This window comes from Vombatus ursinus, unplaced genomic scaffold, assembly GCF_900497805.2.
Source record: "Vombatus ursinus unplaced genomic scaffold, bare-nosed wombat genome assembly UNPS02014832.1, whole genome shotgun sequence".
NCBI classification, from domain to species: domain Eukaryota; kingdom Metazoa; phylum Chordata; class Mammalia; order Diprotodontia; family Vombatidae; genus Vombatus; species Vombatus ursinus.
In genome coordinates, this window is record NW_020954610.1 from 64532139 (window position 1) to 64556758 (window position 24620).

Genomic DNA, 24620 nt, shown 5'->3' on the forward strand with positions numbered 1-24620 from the left:
CTTCTCACCTACTTATAGAGCCTTTTGTATCACAGTGGATGACGTAGTAGATGAAAGCGATGACAATGAAGACCTTGAATTAGAAGCTGAAAATGAAATTGAGAATGATGATGATATAGACCAAAATTTTAAGGTTGGTATAAATGTTTATTGTCAATTAACTGTATACAATACGCATTATTATTGTCAAAAGAAAGTAAATTTAAATAATGACATAGAGGCTCATTGCTGAACTTGTGCCTATTTTCTTTCTTTTTCTTTTTTTGATATGGTTCATCAGTGAGAGTAAGCTATTGCAAAGAGAAGTAAAGCTTTATTTTAAGTCCTTAGAGTGGAAGGGTCCTTGAAGTGTTATCTAATTCTCTCTTTTTGGCTCTAGGAAAGACTTTAATGTACATCTAGTAAAAATTGTTGTACATTTTGCTGTTTTAAAAATAAACTTTATTTCAATACTTTGTTTTTTACATCATCAGAATTTCTCCTACTAGCTTCCCTTTCTCCTCCTCAGAGAGCAGATCATATAACAATTTCTTTAAAAGAAAAAGAGCAAGAAGGGGAAAAATAAACTGAGCAAAACCAATCAATACATTGAAACGAAGTCTGAACACCTGTGCAGTGCATCTCACCCATAGATCTCCCACCTCTGCAAAAGAGTTGGGTGGGGGAGTGTATTTTTGGGTCATACTTATTCTTTGCAGTTTTGGGACACTCACTTTTGATTGTTTTGTGGAAGTTCTTTCCATTTATGTTGTTGTAATGTACCTCTTTTAAAGATTTTTAGGAAAGTGATTCCATGTATGTGTGTGTGTGTGTTTGTGTGTGTGTGTGTGTATACACATATACATATCGATACACACACATTACCACCTTGTTCTAAATAAGATTATCTTTTTAATTAGGAATTTCTTTTGTGCATTGATCTAAATAGAGTCCCTTGTGATATAGATTATAGAACTTTGTAAAACTTAGTATTAATATAGAAATACTTCAAGGATCTGTGAATTGGGATAGATACTCCCTCCATGACTCAGCTCATGTGTTTTGGTAGATGGTACTTGAACCTCCATCTCTGGAACTCACTGGAAGTACTTTATTTTAGATAATGGAGTTTTTCAGAGTGCTGAGAATTAATGTTTTAAGGGCTCGAACTAATTTAACAGTTTTTGATAGAAATATTTCTCAAACATATGCTACACTTCCCTGACTTGTTTAAATAAGGTATATTGAACATAATTTAACCTTCCTTTGAAGTCACTATTATGGGCATTAGTGATTGTGATGTGCCAATTAGATTTAGGTAGATAATGTGCACTATAGGGCTGAACAGGAACTCTGATCATCAAAGTGACCAGCCGTGATTCCAGAGGACCAATGATAAAACATCTTTGCGGAGAGATAATGGACTCAGGGTGCAGAATATGAAGTATATATTTTTGGATAGGGTCAGTGCAGTCATTTGTTTTGCTTCACTGCATATGCAGTTATGATGGTTTTGTTTTTGTTTTTGCATTGTTTTTCCAGTGTGTGTGTGAGTGGTTATGGGAAGGGGAGAAAATAGATTTTTTTAATTGAAAAAATTAATTTAATTTTAAAAAATAGACCCTTAGCCTTCTTGAAAAAGTATCTGATTTCATTTGCTTTTTGGTTCTTTTTCTTAGTGTATGTAAGTGTATGTAAATAGCTACTTGTTTAATCTATACAACTGAATCCTGTTTATTGTTTATTGTTTCCATGTACACATAGAAATCTTCTGTGCCTTCAAGGGCTGCAGTATTGAGGTGGTTTGTTGTGCTGTGAATAAGGCAAATTTAAAAATGAGTTATTAAATAAGTGTATTTAAATTATTTCCATACCTCTCTTTGGCCCCCTTGTGGAGTTAATAATTGGTCAAGTTATTTTAAGGCCCTTTCTCAATTTGGGATCGCAAAGCTACTGTAGATAGATAGTAGTTGTTATGATCAGACTCCCAACTCTTCTTGATGTCTCAGAGTGGGATATTTGTCTCTTCTTAATATCTTCTCTGAACAGCACACAACGTACTTTCAATTAGTCCTATTTGACCTCAGATTTTCCCACTTCCAGTGTATACTTTTAACCTGTCCTTCAGTTTCAACCTCTTCTCCCAGAGTGGCACATAGTTTGCTTCTAATCTGCCTGGAACGGACAGCCTGAATTATATCCCACACTTTGGGAAGTATAGGATGTCACAATTTTCGAAAGGGTCATGGATAGAAAAAGTTTGAGAACGACTTGTATGTTATTAAGTGCACCAAAACATTTTGTTTTGAAGCTAGACTTTCTCTGAAATACCCAAACAATCCCTCTTACAAAGTATATCTCCTCCACCAAAAATCTGGTTTATCAGTTGTTAACAGAAAGGAAGGTTGGGTCCTTTTACTTTGATAACGTTAATAACATTGACTGTTGTATTTGACCAGAATTTGTTGCCTCTCCATTCATACTACAACTAGTCAGGCCCATATCACCTCTTGCCTGGATTACTGCATTTTTCTCCTAATTGGTCTCCCTGCATACAATCTCTAATCTCTCTATTTTCAGAAGGCTTTTTCTGAATCTCTGGGTTGTTATCTGCTCACCTCTCCCTACCACCAGGGAAATTGCCTTTTGTATAGATACCTTTATTTACTTCTCTGTGAACATGTATTCCCTGAGTAGACTGTAAGCTTGGGTAGAGAGACAATCTCACTGCTGTCCCAGCATCAGTGCCTGAACAGAGTTAAGCATTTGTTGATTAACTGATGACTTCATTTATGTATGTATCTGTTCTTTCAACTCTTTTTTATTTATTCTGTATCCCTTCATGCAGCTCTTCTCATGTTTCTCTGAATTTTTCATATAAAAAATCACTAGTATAGCTTAGTTAGGTTTCTTTTAATTCAGTTTTTTTTAAACTGAGCTTCAAGTATCTATTTTACAGTTTGACTCTTTTGAATTGGTTTAATACATGTCTTCATGCTGTGATTTTCTCTACTAAAGAATACTTAAAATGTTAAATTAGACAGATTATTAAAATAAGTAAAAACTATTGCAAAATTTATTTTGCTCATTCTTTGACTTTAATTCCATGTAGTGATTTGGATGGCATTAAATTGAGAATGTATTCTGGTTTATTAGAGGCATAACTAATTCTTGATACAATATGTTTTGATTGTTACAGAATGATGATATTGAGACTGATATTAACAAGTTAAAACCCAAGCAAGAACTAGGACGACCAGTAGAAGAGCTAAAAATGTATGAACATTTTTTCCATGAACTTTCTGATGACTTTCAGGTAAAAAAAAACTGATTAATTCAGATTCTTAATGTTTACTGAATTAAGAATTCTTTTCTCTCTTAAATTGAAAGATATTTCCTATTTTGCTTTTCATTTTTAAAATGAGAAAGGGTTTTTCCTTAGCCATGTGACCTTTTGCAAACCACTTAACCTCTCTGGATTTTAAGTTCCTTTACCTATAAAATGCATGGCAAAAGCTGGGAGTGGTGGCATACATCTGTGTAGTCCCTGTTACTGGGGAGGCTGAGGCTGGTGAATCATTAGAGTTTGGAAATTCTGAGCTGTAGAAGAACTAAAGCCAATTGGATGTCAGCATTAAGTCCAGCACCAAGATGGGTGCACCCTTGGGAGTCAAGGACTACCAGGCTGCTTAAGGAAGAGTGAAATTGCCCCAGTTGTAAATGGTGGTCAGAGCTTTCTTGCTGACAAGGAATGGGGTCTGGCCTGTTAGTGACCAATGTACTTTTAGCCTGGATAAGGTAGGGAGATCTAGACCTCAAAATAAAAAAAAAAAGAATGGCATAGACTTGATTACCTTTTTTTCATCTGAAGTAACTTGTAGATATACATTAACTCTACAACATTTGAATTTTTAAAATGTTTAAAAAAACTAATGATCTGTTATTATCTCCTTTCATTCAATTGCACTGACATGTTGGAAGTAAGAACTAGTTGAAAGTGATAATTAAAAACTGCTTTCATGTTATCATTGACATTTGCAAATAAATATGATAGTCTTTTAATTTCTTTTCTGATAATGTCACGTGAAAATTATTAGAACATTTAACTTATGATTTGCTACCACCCCTAATTCATGTTAAAGGTTTTTAGTCTAATTTGCTAAATAGATTAGCCTCAGCTAGCAGTGATTAATAGAAAAGATAAATGGAATATAAATAACCAAATATTTGAGTGTGGCTTGGGGAAAGAGTTGAGTGTGTGGAGATTTCTGATCTTGGCTCTGTTATGAGTAAGCTGTGTGATGTCACTAAAATTGCTTAACTTTTCCGGGCCTCAGTTTCCTGATTTGTAAAATGAATATGTTAGACTAGGTGGTCTCTAAGGTCCTTTTCAAAAAGTTAACAATTTTCCTTTCTTATTTCTCCAAAAGAGACTGAATGTCTAGTGCTGAATGAGAAAGTAATAGAGAGGAAAGGTAATTGAAAAGATGGTTTTTACTTTGGGGATTTTCTTTACTTCAGATTTGTTAGAAATTTATTTACCTTTATTCATAGGATGGGTTAAATAGCTGCTATGATTCTGAGTGTTTAGGTTGCCTCATGGAACTGCAGATGCACTGGAATGATGAAAGGGAGAGACAATGGTCCCATATCTTTAGCTTAAAGCTAGTATAATATGCTCAAGAGGGGAGGTCAGAGGTATCTAGGTAGGAGTAAAAAGACTGAGTTTAGAGTAAACTTTTTCATATCTTCCCTTTTCACTAGTGTTGACTACCAAATTACAACAAAATACTTAAACATACAGAAACTCTTACAAGCAATGGAAAAAGCTGATTCAGAGCAATAATGGGAAAATCATAAGGCTGGCTACAGGTAGAGAAAGTTATTTGGTTGATTTGAATCACCTCTATAACTTAGTATAGGTGAAAAGACAAGTACATTTGAGAAGTCATAAACAGTAAGCCTTAATAGAATATGGTTGTACAAAAATAAAAAGATATTCAAAGTAGCCATAAAGAAAAGGAGATTGCAGCTGGTACTGAGATTAGCATTCTGTTTCTTATTGTTCACCAACTCTTTTACCTTAAACAAGTAGTTTACTATAGAGATGACTTGGTTCCTTCTATCTACTTATCAATACAATTCTTCACAGTGATAATTAAGTTAGATTGCACTCCACAAAGACTTAATGCTGATAGCTAACTTTCATTGTGTTGGAAGAAAAGAAGTTAATTTGAAAAGAGGGACTTTCAGAGTCTCTGCTTATTAGTATACTATATTTTAGGCTGTCAACTTTGAATTCTGTGGCAGGTGATATGTGAAATAGTTCATTTAATTATGTGATTGGGAAAATATATCTAATTTGAAGTAGATGTGTTGGTATTCAAATAATTCTCAATTTTTATTTCAAAGAGAAATTCTTTTCCCTATTACAGTGACCTATATGATTAATATGTTTGAAAAATATGCAGTAAGTTTCAGTGATGTAACACAAAAGATATTTTTAGAATAACTTTGTTATAAGACCAATGAGTGATAAGTTTTACTGACTTATTAAAAAGACAGATTAAATGAATTTTGATGACTCTTTTCCACTTTAGCTTGCATGTTATTTCCAATATCAGTCACTTCACTTAGAAATTACTTTATTCTGTTTGAACCTTTAAAGACCACAAAAGTGGAAGAAACCAACTTTTTTCACTCATTAAATGCCAAACTGAAAAAATAAAAACAAAAAAAAACACCTTTTGAAGACAATGTATAGTAATAAACATGAGCAATTTAAAAAAAAAGAGACTTCCATGATTTTAAAACCAAGAGTGCCACCACTCAGTAATTATTTGGAACCATATGAGTGGTGGAGGAGTAGGAGTAAAATGAAGAATGTCTGTGGGCCAGGTGAGGCAGTCACCAGTGAGGACAGCCGGGGCCCAAGGCAGAAGTTCTGAAGATGAAGCTAGCTTTGTAGATCAGGAACTACTTTTTCCATTACGGGTACCATCATCTTCCCAGTCGCTCGAGTTCACAAGCTCAGAGGCATCTTCAGCTCTTCCCTTTTCTTTGCCTCTCAGATCCACTCAGTTGGCAAGTCTTGTCAGCTCCCTGTAACATCTTTTATGTTGTTGTATTCTTTCCCCTCGTATCACCACCACCCTAGTCCAGGCCCTCACCTGGACCCAGCACTTGGCATGCAGCATTTGCTTAATGAATAAATACCTTGTCGATGGTGATGATGGACTTTTGAAAGAGTTTTCTAAGTTGTCTCCTTGCCTCAAATCTTTCCTATCTCCAGCACATCATCCACAACTGCCAGATCAATATTCCATTTAGTATGAGTCTGACTTCCTGAGCAAAAATCTGCAGTTGTTCCTTCTTGCCTTTAAGGTAAAATTTAAACTTTTTTGGGATGGATTCAGCCTTTAGTCTGGATCGAGGCTGTTGTTCCATGCTTATTGTACCTGATCTCTGTGTTCTAGCCAAACCAATTTATTTGTTATATTCAGCATAAGATGTTTTATCTGTATCTCTGCCTTTGCACAGGCCTTGTCCCATACCTGACCTATACTTTTCCTTTCACTTTTGGCTTTCAAAATCCCTAACTTTCTTCAAGGTCACATTCAAGAGCACCTCCTATATAAGAGGTCTATTCTGTCTTTCTCTCTCCAAGTTATTCATGTACTCCCCACCAAATTACTTTGTATCTGTTCTACACTTAATTTTCGTCTGTATTTGTTGTTTCACCTAAACAGAACATAAATTCCTTTAAGACAAAAACTGGTTTGTTTCTACTTTGTGTATCCTTACCACCTAGAATAATGCTTGAGTAGGCACTTAATAAATGCTTATTGAAGGATGGAATAAATTAATGAAATCAGAGATATGTTTGTACAGTATTTTTTGAAAAATTGAATATTTGAGACTTGAGTTGGAGTACATTTGTATGGGATTTTCAGAATCGTTCTGTGTATTTTTGTTTCTAATTATAGGACTAAGGCTGATGTAGTTTCATATTTCATTTGTGAGCCTGTTTTATAACTTCTTATCTTTAGGTTTTTGGCATCTCTGTTCTCCCATTTATCACTCCTGTTCTGGCTTCATTTACCTTCCTTTTAGAATCTTGACTTTATAAAGTTAACTATAATTATAAACATCCAAAAAAAAGTAGACAGTAGTCAAGTTCTAGGAGTTGTGATTGTAAAGCTTCTCCCCTCAAAAGGGAAATTCCTATTACCCATAGGACAATGAAAATTGAAACCCTCTAATTTTGGGGAAAATTAAAGGCACATTGCTTTATTCTTACACTCTGATTTTAAAGTGCTCAATATACTTTATTTTTTCCTGATCTCAGATCTTAGATTTCATTGGTATAAGGAATATCTTGGTAAGAGAACTTCCTCTCTTAATGTAGATCAGCACTTGGTCTTCAGCTTTATAGTTTGAGAGTATTTCCTGAGGTAGCAAAGAGGGGTAAGTGATATGGTTGAGGACATACAGCCAGGATGTGGCAAAGATGGGACTTGAACCCAGGTTTTCTTCACTCTGAGGATAACTCTACTAAGTAGTGCTACCACTTATTTGTGACATTGTTATAATACAGTATGAAAGAATTTAAATGCTATCTTTATTTTTGCTAAAATATTTGACTATATACTGGTAATTTTTTTTCCATCATACTTTTTGTTTTTGAAGGAATGTGATTTAATTGCCAAAGAACCAAAGCCCTTGGCAAAGGAAGGAAATCTAGGTGGACCTATTGTTGTTCCTACCGCAGGAGAAGAGCCACCTGTGGAACCAAACATTCTAACAAATTCAGTGAAAAAGAATATCATTTCACAAAAAGAGGAAGGTGATAAACAACCTACCTTTTTAGACTTGGCAAAAGAAGATATTAAAAATAGTGATAATCCATTGCAGCAACAGGAAGGTGATCAAAATAGAACAGTTTCATCAAGCCAGTATCTCACTAGTGACCTAGTGAAGGCCTTGGACCGAATAACACTGCAGAATGCTCCCCAAACTTCCCAGAGCTTTACTGCTGGAATAAAGAAAGATTCCAGTCCTCACCTTACTTCCATTACGTGCACTAAAACATGTCCGCATATTTCTACTTGTGGAAATGTGCTCTTTGAGGGACGGACTGTTCAACTAGGAAAGCTATGCTTTACTGGAGTTGAAACTGAAGAAGATGATGATTCTGCATCCAACTCATCAGTGGAGCAAACATCATTTGAAGGACCCAACATGCCACCACTCCATGATTCTGATCTATATGTTGAGATTGTGAAAAATACTAAATCTGTTCCTGAATATTCAGAAGTGGCTTATCCTGATTATTTTGGTCACATTCCACCTCCATTTAAAGAACCTATTTTAGAAAGACCCTATGGTGTGCAAAGGTGAGTAGTTTATGTTTGTTTTTCCTCTAAAAAAGGACAGTTACAATATTAATAATGACTATTTTTCTTAATTTTCAAGAATAATTAATTATATTTCTTATATTTGTTTCATGTTTAGGAAGAAAATTACTTCAGAGGGAAGTTATTAGCATTTTTAGCCTAACAAATGCAAGCACATTCTGAAATTTAATCTTTAGTCATTAAAAAAATTAAACATTCATAATTATGATAGTTGAAGAAACTGGAAATTGGCCATTTCAAAAATGTCTTCATCCATTATTAAGTTGCAAAATGTTAAAATTTATTGTTTGACCAATTTTTGACAGATATCCCTTAAAAAGTAAATATTTCAGTTCTGTTGTCTCTTAGATTTCTGTCTTAGGCATGCAAGTTGGAAATAAAATATCAAATGAAAGACCAGATACATTGTACTAATGTGTTACATTTTAAATTGGAGGCTGGAAATTTTCAGTAAAAATAAAATATGAAATTAATCTAAGAAATAACTGTATAACAGGTGTGGTACACACCTGTAATCCTTGCTATGGGGAAGCTGAGGCTGATTAGTTGTTAGCTGAGCTAATTTGGTGTCCATAATAAGTTCAGCACGCGTATGGTAAGCCTCCTGAGAGCGTGGGGCCACCAGGCTACATATGGAGGAATAAACCAGCCCTGGTCAGAGCCTTAGTGCCAGTCAGTCGTGGAATCAGGCACTTCTCATCAGGGCAAGATAACAAAACCTAGTCTCTGTCCCCTGCCCGCAAACCCCAAATAAATGAATAAAAAGAAAGAAAGAAAAAAGAAATAATTGAAGTGATTTATCTAGTGATGTCAGGTAGGTGATGGTTTGTAAGTATTTATAAGGCAGAGGTTTATAAGTGATTGTCTTAGTGGGACTAATGACTGGACCATTTTATTGTGACTACAGGTGAGATTTTTTGATAGTCATTTATCATTGAAAATATTAAGCATTTACTTGTTTATGGTCCCTTTCTAGGTGATGGTATTAGCTGTAAAAAGAAATATTCAAGAAAGTTTGTAGAGTATGAGACGTGGTAGGAGATTTTTCCTAGAATTTTCCTCTTCATCAGTGGGCATTTTCCCCCAGTGGTTAAAACTCAAAAAGTGAATAGTCCCTATCCTCAAGGACCTTTTTTTAAAGCCTTTTAACAAGCTCTAGATAATTCTACTGCAAAAAAGAAAAATGTTAATAATATTTATAAATCTCACATTATACATATTTTATGAGCTTGTTTCATGAATAAAACAATTACATATGTGTGTATATATATGCATATGGGTGTGTGTGTGTGTGTGTGTGTGTGTGTGTATGTATGTAATAAATAAGTGCTCAGGGCTGCTTTTCCTTCACCCAAGAGGTGACCAGAACCAAGAAGGTCAGTTCTAAGCCTTTGTTACATATACACAAGACATAAGCAAATTAAAAAATGCTTTAAAGGTATCATATACAATAATGATAATACTTACTAAATTATTCCATGAATAAAAACAATAGTGTTTAAAGCTGTCTTAATGGCTTCAATTTTTACTGAAGATTTAGTGGAATAATATATTTATTACTAAAAGACATAGACAATAAGAAAGAAATTGTAAATTATACATTATAGTATCTTTGTCCATGGACTTACTGGTAATTTTGATTAGCAAATTATATTTCCAATAATCAAAATAATATAAGACAAAGTTATATATAAATTGTAATTTCTGATAAAAATACCTATCAATACTTCGTTACTCTAGAAGTATTCAATTTAACAAACATTTACTAAATGCTTACTACCTGAAGGTACTGTGCTAGGCACCTGAAAAGTGGAAATCAAGATGAAATAGCCCTTGCCCTCAAAGAGGTCTGGGGAAGGATGCAGCATGTGTTCAGATAAGAGAATACAAAATAGACTTTTATAACACCACAAAATTATAAATTACCTCAAATATTTCTTCATAAATTATCTTCATCATCTTTCAGTTATTTACTTCTGATAACAAGTGTGGCTGACAGCTCAGATCTCCTGCCATCTAGTGGCAAGAGGCTATACATTTAAGAATAGGAACTTGTGCTAAAGAAAGCATTAAACTTTCTTTTAATGTGTAGTATTTAAATCATTGTAAATGAATTTAAACATACTAGAACCCCCACCTTAGGAAATGCCGTTAGACATTGGAATGCCATATGTAACATTAGAGAGTCTCCGAATTTTGAGTTGGAAGGAACTCTTTAGCCATCTAATTCAACTCATATCTAAAAGGAGTAACTACTTTAACAGCCCTGACAATTTGTTATACACCTTCTGCTAGAAGACTTCTGTAGAGGGAAACCCATCATCTCCTTGGGTAACACATTCCTCTTTGTGATAGCTCTAATTATTAGGAAACTTCTTGACACTAAGGCTAAATTTACCTTTTTGAAACTTTCACCCACTGGTCTTGGGTCTACCTTTTGAGACCAGAGAACAAGTCTGATCCCTCTTCTGCCTGACAGCCCTTCAGATACCTGAACATAAACATTATATTCCTCCAGACAGAGTCTTCTCTGCTTCAGGCTAAATGTCTTTAATATCCTCAAATGATCCTCATATGACACAGACTCACTGTCTTGGTTGCCCTCTCCATCTTGGTTGCCCTCCAGCTTATCAGATTTCCTTCCTAAACTATGAATCCAGAACTGAACATCTACTCCAGATGTGGTCTGACCAAGGCATGAAACAGTCATTGCCATCTCTGTATTTTGGAAGTTTTGTCTTTTCTAATGTGGCTTAAAGATGACATTAGCTTATTTGGCCACCAGATATTGAATTCTCAGTCCACTAAAACACTCATGTCTTTTTTTTTATACCAGCTGTTTTCTAATTATGCCTCCCTCATCTTGTATTTGTGATGTTGATTTTTTCTGTATCCCTGTAAAGCTTTAAAGTTATTGCTATTGGATTTCACCATATTAGAATCAGCCCAATGCTCCAGTCTGTGAAGACGTTTTTGGATCCTGGCACTCTGGATCCTGAATCTTCTGCTGTTAACAAACTCTTCCAGTTTTGTGTCATCTGAAAATTTGACAAGCATGTCATTTATGCTTTTATCCAAGTTACTGTTAAAAATATTAAATAGCACCATGCTAAGCATAAATTTTTGGTGTGTTCCACTGGATACCTCTTATTATATTGATTATAAAGAATGATTAGTCTTTTAGTCTAGCTGTTCAATTAGTGCTGACCATCCATTATCTAGCACACATCTCTGTCATTTCCATAAGAAAGGTATGAAGTAATTTAGCAAATATTTTGTTAAAATCAAGATAAAATCTATCTCTAGTATTTCCCCTTCAAATACTTTCAAAACTCTTTGAAAAAAGAAAATAAGTCTAGTTTGGCACCTCTTCTCGATGAAGTCACGCTAGCTTTCTTTGATCAACAGTTCCCTTTCTAAATATTCTTTAACATCTTTTTAATAACCAATTCTAGAATTTAATAACCAATTGTAGAATTTTCCTGAGAATTACATTCAAGTTTACTGATTTATAGTTTCCAGACTCTATCCTCTTCCCTTTTTTAAAGAACAGAGCAATTCAGTTCTGTAGCACCTCGTTCTTTTTTTGAACTTTCAAATATCACTGACAGTAGCTCAACAACTACAACTGCCAGTTCCTTCAGTACCCAGGAATGTCAACCCGAGGTTGAGGTGACTTGAATTCAAGGGCAACTACGTGCTGTCTTTCTATCTCCTTACTTATCTTTGGCATCAGCTTTCTATCTGTGATTTCCCCCTCTCATTTTCAATGTAAAGGCCATTCTTCTTGGCAGAGAAAAAAGAAGTAAGAAAATAATTAAGCAGCTCGGCTATCTTTATGTTGTCATTATAATTTTATCCGTGCCAAGAGGTGGTCCTTTGTCCTTTCTTTGATCTTGCTCTTTCACCTAATATAGCTTTAAAAGCCTCATTTTTTTGTTGTCCTTCACTTTCCTTAATAGTCACAGGTCCTTCTGAGTTTTAGCACTCCTGACACTATTTTTATAGGACTATGCTATATGCTTATATTCATTCTCTGTTATCTGCCATTGCTTCCTTCTTTTGTACATATATTTTAAAAATCTAAATTAGTTGGTGATTTCCTTGCCCTTTCAAATAAGTCTCTTTATACAAGTTCAGTTTTTCCTCTTTATTGGAATTGTTTCATTTGTGTCTTCAGAATCTCTTTCTTGAGAGTTTCCCATTCCTCATGGATTGACTTCCCTTGTAGAATTTGAATGCATGGAATTCCACCTGTCCTTCCTCTGAGCCCTTTCAAGTCTGATTTCCCCAAATTTAGTATGCATACCAGATTATTCCTAACTTTCTTTTCCTTCATCGTATTTTACTCACAAGGTTTTCATTATGTCCACTTCAACAACCCATTCTTCCATGTCAGAATCAGAACCAGAACAATACTTCCCATTCTTGGTTCTTCTTTTTGAAGGAGAATATTATCATTAAGCTAAGTGAAGAAATTATTATGTCCTCTGCTTTTGGTAGAGAGAGAACTTTTTCTGGGTTGGGATAAATGAAATCTCACATCACTATTCAATTGTGCCTTTGTGTCATTAAGGGCAACTAGCTATTCAGGTTTATGATCTACTTTCCAAACTCTGCATCTATTACCTCTTTCTGTAATATACTCAGAAGACAAAATAATTTCTGTTTTTCTCTTCATTGATCTTCACTCAAAAGATGTCAACTATTCTTTCCCCCTCTGGTTCTTGAGTTTCTTCAAATGAATATACCTGCTTAATATAGAATATTTAATGTGTTCCCTCCCCCTTTTCTCCCCCTTCCCAGATCCTTATTATCTATCTGTTTTCTTTTGAATAACTTGTACCCATTCAGAGGTATCTTCTCCAGACGTGTTTCATCCTACTAAATCTCAGTGATACCTATAAGATGAATTTTGTTTCCTTGTGTTAGGATCTGTAGTTCCTCTTGCTTATTGCCTATACTTTAGGCGTAGAAGTTTGAGGTCATAGATTTTACTACTGACTCCTTTTTTGGATTTTGTTTTTGAATTCCTAGTATTTCAAATACTATCATTCCTTTGTTGTAGCTGCTGTCTATAGTGTTTAGAGTGGTAGATATTACACCCATTTTGATTAGATTTGCCAGATACCAGGTAAATAAATGTTTACCTTTATGTTTACTTTATTGAGACTGGTAAGACATTCTTCCATCCATGACCAGTAGTTTGTCATCCCCCCATTGAGCTGTGATCCAGAAATCCATCTCCCACTTTGAAGCACCATCTTCTTAGACAGCTGTTTATTTTCTATATCCGTTTTCCCTTTTTGCAACCCTTGATGTTAATGGGCAGCAGTAAGGATGATATAACCTGGTCCCCTATGATCCTTGAGGTTCTTCCACAAGACTTTGTAATCTTTGGCAGTACTTTCTGGGTTCCTTTTGGCTATATTGTTTGTATTTTTTTGAATCTCCAGAAGTGAGTAGTAGTCATTTGTTTTGACTAGAATTGGATAAATGTCCCAGAAAGACATTAGATTCCTTTCTTGTTTTTATAAGGTTGACAAACATCTTAGTACCCTTGATCTGGCAGTGATCAAACACTGCAACTAGTTTCTTCTTCCTCTCATCCTTAATTGAGTATAATATCTTATCTGATTGTTTGTATGTCTGTACCTTGAAGGATAAGCAACTGCTTCCTTCTCACAGTATGCAACACCTTCTCTTTGGGGAAAAGCTTCAGATTTGTTTTTTAGCTCAAAGTGCACAGCAGTCCTTTTCCTTCCACTCCTTTCTTGTGTGACATTCTTTGACTCTCTCACCCCCTGACGAGGGTCTTTTCTTCGTCTGTCACTCCAGATAGTTTTTACCCCCTTACTAAAGACCTGATTCCTATTTTAGTTAGGAATACTTCATTGTCTCTGACAACCTGAAATTTGGAGTGTCCTTGAGTCCTTTCAAACTTCTCTTCTAGAAAGGAACCAGCCTACACTTGGAACATAGATGAGTAGTCACTCGGCTGTGGTGACAGTATAAGCAAGTTTTACATGCAGTTGACTTCAAAATTTTCATGCTTTCCATATTGATTGAAATTCTCAGCCTTGTCTTTTGAACTGCTTGTGAACACTTCCATTTCACCTTTTCAGCATCTTACTGAGACTTTTGCAGTCTTTAATAGTATTTTAATAATTTGACATCCACCTGCAGTTTCCTTTTCTCAATTTCAAAAACAATTTGACAGCTACACCTTACCTTTTCCTACAGAAGCTAGAAATTGTTTGCTGGATTTGGAAGTGGATGATTCTAGGTTTGGGAGGAGTGGAGGAGTTTTGGGTTGGAAGAGAGATCCTTTTCTAGCCAGAATTCTGAGCTAGTTTTCACTCTGGCTATATTTTATACCTTGTGGTTTTGAACCTTCCTCATATAGTCTATGATACAAGGTATGTTTTAACTGATTTTTAGTGGGCCTCTTTGCTTAACCCTCACAACTGGTAGCCATAAATTCTTTTTATACTTATCTGAAAATAAATTACCAAAAAGTCACAGAAGTGGTATGCAAACACTGTTAACGCTAAAAATACCAAAGAGCTCACACAGGTTATCACAACCACCATTAACTCTAAGAAATAAAATAAAAACAAAATAAAACTGAAGAGCTAGCAGTAGTCATGAGAAAAAAGCGCTTTCTTTATTCTGTTGAAGGAGGGAAACCAGACACATGTACCAGGGCTTCCTCTAGGAGGAGACCCAAGGCCGTGAGGGTTAAACCTTGATATATGTAGTTCTAAAAGGTGATAATATAGCTAGACAAAGAAAATATGGCTAGACAATCAGTGCAATGTAACAACAGCAGTGAGGCATAACAGCAATAGTGAGGCAAGGTTACCTAGTGACAAAATGTCCAAAAAGCATGTGAACTTATAGCCAAGTCACTACTCATCTATGTTCCAGGTGTAGGCTGGTCTTCCTCCTGGAAGAGAAAGTTGAAAGGACTCAAGGGCGCCCCCACATTTCAGATTATTAGAGACAATGAAATATTCCTAACTAAAATAGGAATCAGGTCTTTAGTGAGGGGGTAAGTCCATTCATAGCAGGACTGGGCCTGCTGGTTCTTGCCTGAGTTGAGGGACCATTAGTTTTTGCAGTAGAGTTTACCCAGAGGGTGAATTCAAAGGATTGTTGTTATACCAAGCTAGGGACACAGTTTGCTTGCTAGACCTTAGCTCTGGAAAACAAGGTGTCTCCTAATAGTAAAAAGAGAGTAATAAAAAGAGAGGGGTGATCTTGGCATGGGGACCGTGACAATAAATACCTCGTGGATCACATGATAGCATTTAAACTTACGCAACATCAATCAGTCATTAGTTTCAACTATGCTATTTAAAAGCAACTTTTAAAGAAACAAGCATCTCGGGTGCAACTAATTACCTTTACTTAACTTTTATTTTTATCACCTTTTCAAACTAAAGTAGTGAGAGGCCTTTCTCAGTGGTGTATTCTTACCTTTTAGGTTGCTTTAATATAAAAATCACCTAGGTGTCAGTTGTCTTAACTCTAGGGGATTCCATGTACCCTGTGCGGACTTTTTAAATAAATAAAGGAAAGCCTCACTTTAAATGTTTCTATCTCTTTGCATTTGGAGTTCTTGCTTTCTTACTGAGAATTTATATAATAGTAAACTCAAGCTGAGAATTTAAAGCATTGGTTCTTTTTTTTTTCCTTAGGAAGGTATTTGGAATGTTTTTAATCAGAAGGACAAAAGTTTCTACTTTATTTTCTTAGTCTGTTGGTTTCCTACTGAGAGCTTATTTAAACTTTTATTTACAATAGTAATCTCAGAATTTGTTCTGGGTAGCTGATTCTCTTGGTTTAAGATAATTGACTTCAATTACAGACTGCTTGAGTTAAAGGGACTACACCTCTACATAGAATAAAATCTTTTGAACAAAATGTAAACAAAGTTTTGAGTATACATGGTTGAATATAGACTGATTTTGTTACAGGAACTTTATACTTTGAACCTTTGTATTCTTAAAGTGTTACAGTTTGGGTATGCATACTTATTAGTGGTAAGGAATATTGTTGGGACAGGTCATCTCTTATTCTTCAATTGTACTAGTCATTTTTATTTTGCTAGCCAGGTATCTGGGATGAATCCTACTTTTTATTTTCTTTCTTTCTTTCTTTCTTTCTTTCTTTCTTTCTTTCTTTCTTTCTTTCTTTCTTTCTTTCTTTCTTTCTTTCTTTCTTTCTTTCTTTCTTTCTTTCTTTCTTTCTTTCTTTCTTTCTTTTTTGCAGCTGTCCATTGTAGTTTGAACTCTTTTCCCATCTGCATCCCATCTGTGATGCCTACCACTGGTCCTAGACAATTGAGTCTAACAAAAAAAAATATTTTGAATTTTGCCCATATCTTTGATTAATCCTCCTCAACAATATTCTGACATTTTTATCATTAACAATGATAAGAAATAAAATGAGAAAAATAATGTTATGGAGGAACAGCTTTTAGTTGTTGAAAATCTTAAGTCTGTTTAAATGGGTTTTAAAAAATTATATTTTGATATAACTGAGATTTTGTAACAAGTTCTTGTCAGAAGGCACTTGTATCCAGAACAGGTTAATCATTTGTGTGATTGATAAATAGGAACAATTGAGTGTGGGTCAGAGTAAATACCTGATAGGAGGGAACAGGTGTAGGTCTCAAAAAGAGTGAAAGTGAAGACAGTGAGATTTAGGTGTAGAAAGGTTTTTCCGATTGTAGAAAAGCAATCATTAGGTTTAACAGACCATCGCCATCAGGCTGCTATATAACTTTTCTTTCTTTTCCTGTTTCTGCAGCCTGCAAGGAAGCATGGGCTGAGATCAGGGAACTTGGAAGGGCAAACTGGGGCCTTTCAGTCAATCAATCAACAAATGATTATTGAGCGCCTGCTATGTGTGAGGCACTGTACTAGGCACTGTGGGGGATACAAAGAAAGAAAGGTAGGTTGATGCCAGATTGTGGAAGGTTCTGAATGCCAGGCTAAGGAGTTTGGACTTTATCCTGTAGTAAGTGGGAAACTATTGAAGTGTTTTTGAGTAAGGGAATAACATATCGAAAGTTGTGTTTTAGGAAGAATACTTGCAAAGTAGGTTGGAATGAGGAGAGACTGGAAACAGGGATACTAGTTGAGGAGGATCTTATAAAGTGTGGTAATAAGAGCCTAAACTAAGGTTGTAGCAGGGGGACTAGAAAGAAAGGACTGAATATAAGAAGACAGTGAGAAGGAATAAGTGATGGAAATTGATGACTGATTAGATAATGGGAGGTGGTAGTAAGCAGGAGAGAGAGAGAGGGGAATCATAATGAGTTTGAGTGTTTGAGCCTGGTTTAATAGCCACAATGATGCTAAACTTGACAGAAATACACACCTGGAGACTGTGAAAAAGATAAGGAGTTTGATTTAGGTTTTAAGTTTGAGGTGATTGTTGGCCATACAAATAGAAAATCCAGTAGTTAATTGGGGATATGGGAATATTACTCAGGAGATAAAAGTCACATCTAGGAATACAGACTTGGAAGTCATGTACTTAAGGGTGATAGTTGAAGCAGTAATAGTAGACAGGATCTCCATGGAAAAGAATGCAGAGAGAAAAGAACAGAGGGCCAAGAGTTTGAACAACTTCCACATTTGGGAGTTGAGAGGAAGAGGAAGAGAAGTCAGCAGTTAAGACAAAGAAGGAAGTGATTTGAGATGTAAGGAGAACCAAGATAGTGATAGTTTAATGGAAGCAGAGAGAGTAGACTGTTTGAAGGAGTAGCTGATCAATCTTGAAAAATGATAATTAGAGATCCACTAAGAAAAGATCATTACCCTTCAAGAGTATAATTTTAGAAAGGTAGAGGCCATTAAGTCCAGTTGCCATTTCTCTGATAAGTTGTAAGCAGGCAATTGCTCCCTATTGTGTATGTCAATATGTCAGAAATCAGTTTCACAAATTGAATTGAGGTGCTGGGAATACAAAGCCAGCTATGTCATAGGCTCTATACTCAAGAAACTTAGCATATAATAAGGCTGTGGAGGGATTACAAGTTCACAAAAAAAAACTGTGATAAAAGAGGAGAAAAGTTTTAAAAAGATGTCTAGTTACAGGACTCTGGAAAATTTGGAGAGATTTTATCTGAGGGGATGAGAGCCGGATCAGGTGTTCATGGAAGGAAGGCTTCATCAAAAAGGTGGCATCTGAGTTAAGCTGTGACAAATGGGAATGACAGAGCTTCCTGAAAGGGCTTTTTACAAAAAAATTGGCAAGGTTTAGGGTTATTAGAAAGAAGAATTCTTGTAAGGCTTGGAGGAAAAAACTAAGAGCTAGGTTAAGTAGCAATTGAGAACAGATGGATTTTGAGTGTAAGGTACTGATTTGTATTTAGGTGTTTTTATTTCTTAAATCCTACTCTAAATTTCATGATGTCTATAGAATTAGTGATGTTAGTTGTTGGTTATGCTTAGTTGTTTTAATAAAGAGTTCTGTTATTATGAAAAAAAGATAACAGCAGGAAAGTCTACCTTTTTGCCTTAGTTAAAACATGCCTATAACTTATCTAACTATTCAGAAGAAAGTTGGAGCAGAGAAAAGAGCTTTGGCTCTGGAGTCCCAGGACCTGGGTTCTAATCCTACTTCAGATGTTGCCTTTGTGACCTTGATCAAGTCACTTAACCTTTTTGGGCTGCAGTTTGCTCAACTGGAAAAGATTAGGCTAGATGACCTCCAAGGCCTCTAATCTAGAACTCTGATCTTAAGACTTTTACACTGGCTTCTTGATGGCAGCTTTCCTTAACTGCAGGTAAAGAACTGAGGAAGAAATTATCCTGAGTACTGACCTTACAAATCTAAACCTGTAATGTGATGATAAGCATTACAGACTGCTGCCAAATTGTTCCTGACATAACTCCCATGAAAGTCTAAAGTGCTTATTAGAAAGTAAAATGCAAAAATGATTACATATAATGGTTTGAATGTTTTATATGTGTTTTTAATTCATCAATATATGAATTGAGCAAGTAAATCAAGTAAATCTAATTTTATTGGCAAGAGTGAATCATGGAGTGAAGGATTACCAGTATAATTGAAAAGATGGGTTTTGATATATTTATAAAGAAGCATATAACATATTTAAAAGATTATGATATTTTAAATGAAAAAAGTCCTTCAAATCAAAAGGTAGTCAATAGAATACAGTAGGAAATTAGGAAATCCATTGCATTGGCTTATAGATAAACTATAGGGAAGTAATGAAAAGATTATGATATTTTATCATATATAACTTATACTTGATATACTAATTTATGCAAATATGGAAAACAATCACTTTAAACTGAGAAGTAAGGAATTGCTCTGTCAGGTCACTGAACAAATCACTTAGGGCCTCAGTTTCCTTGTCCATACAATGAAGGAATGAAGTAGTTTATTTCTAATTCCTTACAACATTCAACTTCTCTGAACCTTAGGGTTTTAGAGTTAAAGAACTTATTTTGTTTTACATTAATCTTTAATGCTGAATTTAAGATGTTAGGTTTTGATGTAGTCAGAATTATAGCCACTAAGACTAGTACTAATTAAGAATAACTTCCAATACTTGAAAACTTTCCTTTTGTTGCTAAACCATAGCACAATTCACTCATCTAATATTGTTGGAAAATGAAGTATTCCAGTTTTTTTTTTTCAGAAAACTGGAGCTCTACTATGTGAAGTACAAAAACTTGCTAATAATTTTTATATCTTAAAATTAAATATTTTCTTTCCCTCATTAAGTGCAGAGAGGTGAAAGGAGAACTGGCCTTGGAAAGCCCTGGGTTTGAATTCCAGCTCTAGCACTTACTGGTGGTGTGACCTTGAAGAAATCTTGTAACTTCACAGACTTAGTTTTCTCATCTGAAAAATTGGAAAAATTTATTTAGAAAAAAAAATTTATTGTGAGAAAAGCACTTTTTGAATAATAAATCATTATGTAAATGTGAATTCTTATTCTGAACATAATTTAACTTTTATTGTTGAGTCAGGATTATTATTGATAAAATCAGCTTTTGTTCTATACTGTCTTAATGATGCCCTAAGAGTAACATCTCTAGGGCTGTTTGCCCCTATCCTAAAATGCCCAACACTACTAGGCTTTCTAGGCTTTTTCACTGTTGTCTGCCCCCTATTACTGTGAGTGTCCTTGATGCTTTAATCTGCCACTTTATTTTATGCAAAATTGTCTGGGTAAAGACCTGAATGTGACTCTCTGACTCTTTTATGGAATAAAGCACCTAAGCTTTATTACACCTAGATGCTCAGAGACCTCTTTCTGTTTGATTGAAGTCTCATTTGAAAATAAGTGGTATGTTTCTATAATTAAATTGCTCTTTATTATTATTATTTTTTTCAAGGTGAGGCAATTGGGGTTAAGTGACAGTCACACAGCCAGTAAGTGTTATGGATCTGAGGCCGGATTTGAACTCAGGTCCTCCTGAATCCAGGGCCGGTGCTCTATCCACTGCACCACCTAGCTGCCCCAATTGTTCTTTAAAGGAAAATACTTTGGTGTATATGTATTGATTATTTGCATACATTATCTCACAATTATATACTATAAGATGTGCCCCCCAAATGCATTTGAAGACATGTTTTTTTTTTTTTAAGACATTTTGTCTTCAGCCTTTCAGTCTGAGATTTTCTTTAAGCCCCAAACTTACTTTGGAGAAAGCAGAATGTTGACATTTGAAAGTCCTAATTCCAATCATACTTCTTTTTTGTGATAACAGGACAAAAATTGCCCAGGATATTGAGAGACTAATTCATCAAAATGATATCATAGACAAAGTTATGTATGACCTGGATAACCCAAAGTAAGTGTGTAAATTTAGCAATTCTTAGTTGCTTTTCATTTTACATTTTAATTTTCATCATCTGAATTTAACATTGTGGTTTTAAAAGATATTAATATAAGTTCATGTACCACTTATCTGACTATAGATTGTCCATATTGTGTTCCTATATAAATGCATGGATAATTGAGTATTGATTATAGTGGTGATTCTTGGTGATTTTGTGCAATATGATTATATGTTATGCTTCTGCTGTTTTCTCTTAAATACATATTTTAAGTAGTAATAGGCCAGGAATTAGAGCCATAGCAAATTGCTGCTTTTACACCAGTTATTACTATTAAATAACACTATTACGTTTTACAATCTGAATAATAAGTAAAAGAAAGTTAAATATTTTGGGTATTAAAGTTCAGTTGGGTTTTTTTTTTTCTGTTCAGAACCATTGCTTCCTTGGAATGGAAAGTTGACAGGCCTTAAGGGATGCATTCCTTTCCCCCCATTTTGGTTTGTGAGAAAACTCCTGCAAACTTCCCCAGCTGCTATTACTTGGATCAGAATATGTTTTTATATATATATATATAATATTTATATGTGTGTGCATATATATGTTATATGTGTATATATTATATGTCTATATAACATGTCTACATGAAAAACATTTTTGGATTAAATTGGATACATATACACAAAAGTGTATGTTATTGTATATCTAGTTAAATTTGATTAACATTTATTAAACACATAGGGATATTATATACATGTATATGGGTATATTTGTATATATGCACATTTAAACATCAGTGCCAGAATTTGGGATATATCCATAAGAAAGGAATAAATACTGTATTAACACATTCCTTAAGTAAGTTTTATAGTTTTTTTTAAAAATTATGTTTCAGTTTACTAATTTATGAGATAGCAGTGAAATAATGTATGTTTTAATTTATTTTCTGATCTAGAGCCAAAGCTCAGTATTTTGAAGAATAGCAGTTCTTTACTGGAAGTGTAAAAAGCCTTATTTAAACTAATAAATTAATTGTCTCTCACAATTAAACTGCAGATAGAATGCTCACTAGTATATTCCTTTTTGTGTTATAGATTTTAGCCTGTTTTTGCTTTGATAATTATATATATGTAATTTCTTAAAAAGATTAAAATAAAACATTTACTTTTGTCATCTGTATAAATTGATTTTTAATATTTTTGCTTGTCTTTTTATTTCTTTTAAAGTTATACTGTACCAGAAGAAGGAGAAAGTTTGAAATTTAATTCCAGATTTGAATCTGGAAATCTACGAAAAGTTATTCAAATTAGAAAGTAAGTATTTTTCCAATTCCACACTTAATATATACCCAGGAAGTTTTCCTATTTTCAAAAGATTTATTTTTCTTTGTTCATCTTCAGAAACGAGTATGATCTTATTCTGAACTCAGATATAAATAGCAATCATTATCATCAATGGTTTTACTTTGAAGTCAGTGGAATGCGGACAGGTGTTGGATACCGATTTAATATCATCAACTGTGAAAAATCCAACAGTCAGTTTAATTATGGTAAGACAGTTTTCTTTTAGGATGCTTAAAGGGATCTTATGCTATCTGAAACAAAGGGTGTAATTTTAAAAATTACCGATATCTTTTACAAATCAAATGAGTATTCACCTAGGATGCTGTTTCATTCATAAAATAAATATTTTTAATATGTAAAATTGAAAATAACATCAATTTTATTATGTTGCATGAATATATGAAGGATTCATGATTTCATTTTATTTTATGGGATTCTGTGAATTATGTTTTTAAGAACTTGAGTAATATCAGTAATAATGAGGCAGCACAGCAGAGTGATTAGAGCAGGGGTGGGGAACCTGTGGCCTCAAGGTCACATGTGGCCCTCTAGGTCCTCAAGTGGGGCCCTTTGACTGAGTCAAAACTTCACAGAACAAATTCCTTTAATAAAAGGATTTGTTCTGTAAAACTTGGACTCAGTCAAAAGACCATACCCAAGGACCTAGAGGCCTCGAGGCTGCAGGTTCCCCACCCCTGGACTAGAGGATTAGGCTTGTAGTTGAGGGACCTGGGTTCAAATTCCTCCAGTTAGTTGATAAAAATTATTCCACAAAGTAGTAGTATTTTATAGACCCTTCTTAAGTTGATGTGTTAAATAAATTTCTTTTAGCATGAATGAAGTTAAAAGTTTAATGAAGTTGTTAGATAGGTGTTACAGTGGACATTGGAGCCAGAAGGACCTGAGTTAAAATCTTGTCTCAAATACTTAGTAGCTGAGTGACTCTGGGCAAATCCTTTAATTTCTTTCAGCTTAGCTTCTTCATCTGTGAAATGGGAATACTAATAGCAGCTACCTCACAAGATTGTTGTATGTATCAAATGAAATAATGTATATGTTGTAATGTTCTTTAATTAATTAGCAAACCTTAAAGCACTATATAAATGCCTGCTGTTATTATTATTTGTGCAAAGCTGTTTGAAATTTGTGATGTAAATTGGGTCACTGATCAGATTCAATTCTAGAAAAAGACCAGCATGCTGGCAAAAAACCCAGCTCCCTAGAAGTTAAAGCCTGTTAAAACCTGTAGTGAAGAGAACTGTGGGCATCAAGGTGGTGCAGTGGGTAGAGTGCCAGGCCCAGAGTCAGAAAGACCTGAGTTCAAATGCAGCCTCAGACACTTACGAGCTATGTGACCCTGGGCAGGTCATTTAACCCTGTTTGCCTCTGTTTCCTTTTCTATAAATTGAGCTGGAGAAGGAAATGGCAAACCACTCCAGAATCTTTGCCAAGAAAAACCCAAATATGAAGACACGAAGAGTCAGACACAACTGAAATGACTGAATAACAATGAAAACAAGTTTCATCAGTTTACTGTCATTTTGACTATTTGCAATGAAACTTTTTTTTGGAAAATAACCCAGATTCAGACTTCCCTCTGCTCCATGTATATGATCTTCAACAAGTTATTTTACCTCTTTCGTCTTCAGTGTCCTCATCTATGAAGTGATGGGGTTGAACTGAATTTCTTCTGAAGTAATTTTTAACTTTCCAGTCATCATCCTATCATCCTTATCAAGCTTGAAATTGTTGACAATTTTAGATAAGCTTCAAAGGTTTTATGTTCAAAAAAGTTCAGTTAAATAGGCAAGTTTTTAAACAGTGGTGGCATGGAGCATCATGTTTTATATTTTAAGTAGTGTTAAAAACTGCCAAAAGCAAGCAAAGGGATAAATTTTAAGGAAATATTTCTGAAAATTAGGATATTCATGAGGAGAAAAGGTTAAAATACTTTTCCTAATCATGAGATATTTAACATGTGTTACGAAGAAAATATGAAACTAAATGAATATTACATAATTATGGGATAAAAGCTTTAGCAAAATTC

At 34.5% G+C, this 24620-nt stretch overlaps 1 protein-coding gene across 1 annotated transcript in view; it reads left to right on the forward strand.

Annotated features, from left to right (window-relative positions):
* Positions 1–24620, forward strand: part of LOC114025961 (cytosolic carboxypeptidase 1-like) — a 173093-nt gene that overhangs the window by 95586 nt on the left and 52887 nt on the right. Inside the window, 6 exon segments of the mRNA XM_027839510.1 lie at positions 36–133; positions 3179–3295; positions 7669–8375; positions 21161–21244; positions 22457–22543; positions 22631–22779. Of these exon segments, the coding sequence (XP_027695311.1) occupies positions 36–133; positions 3179–3295; positions 7669–8375; positions 21161–21244; positions 22457–22543; positions 22631–22779 (1242 nt within the window).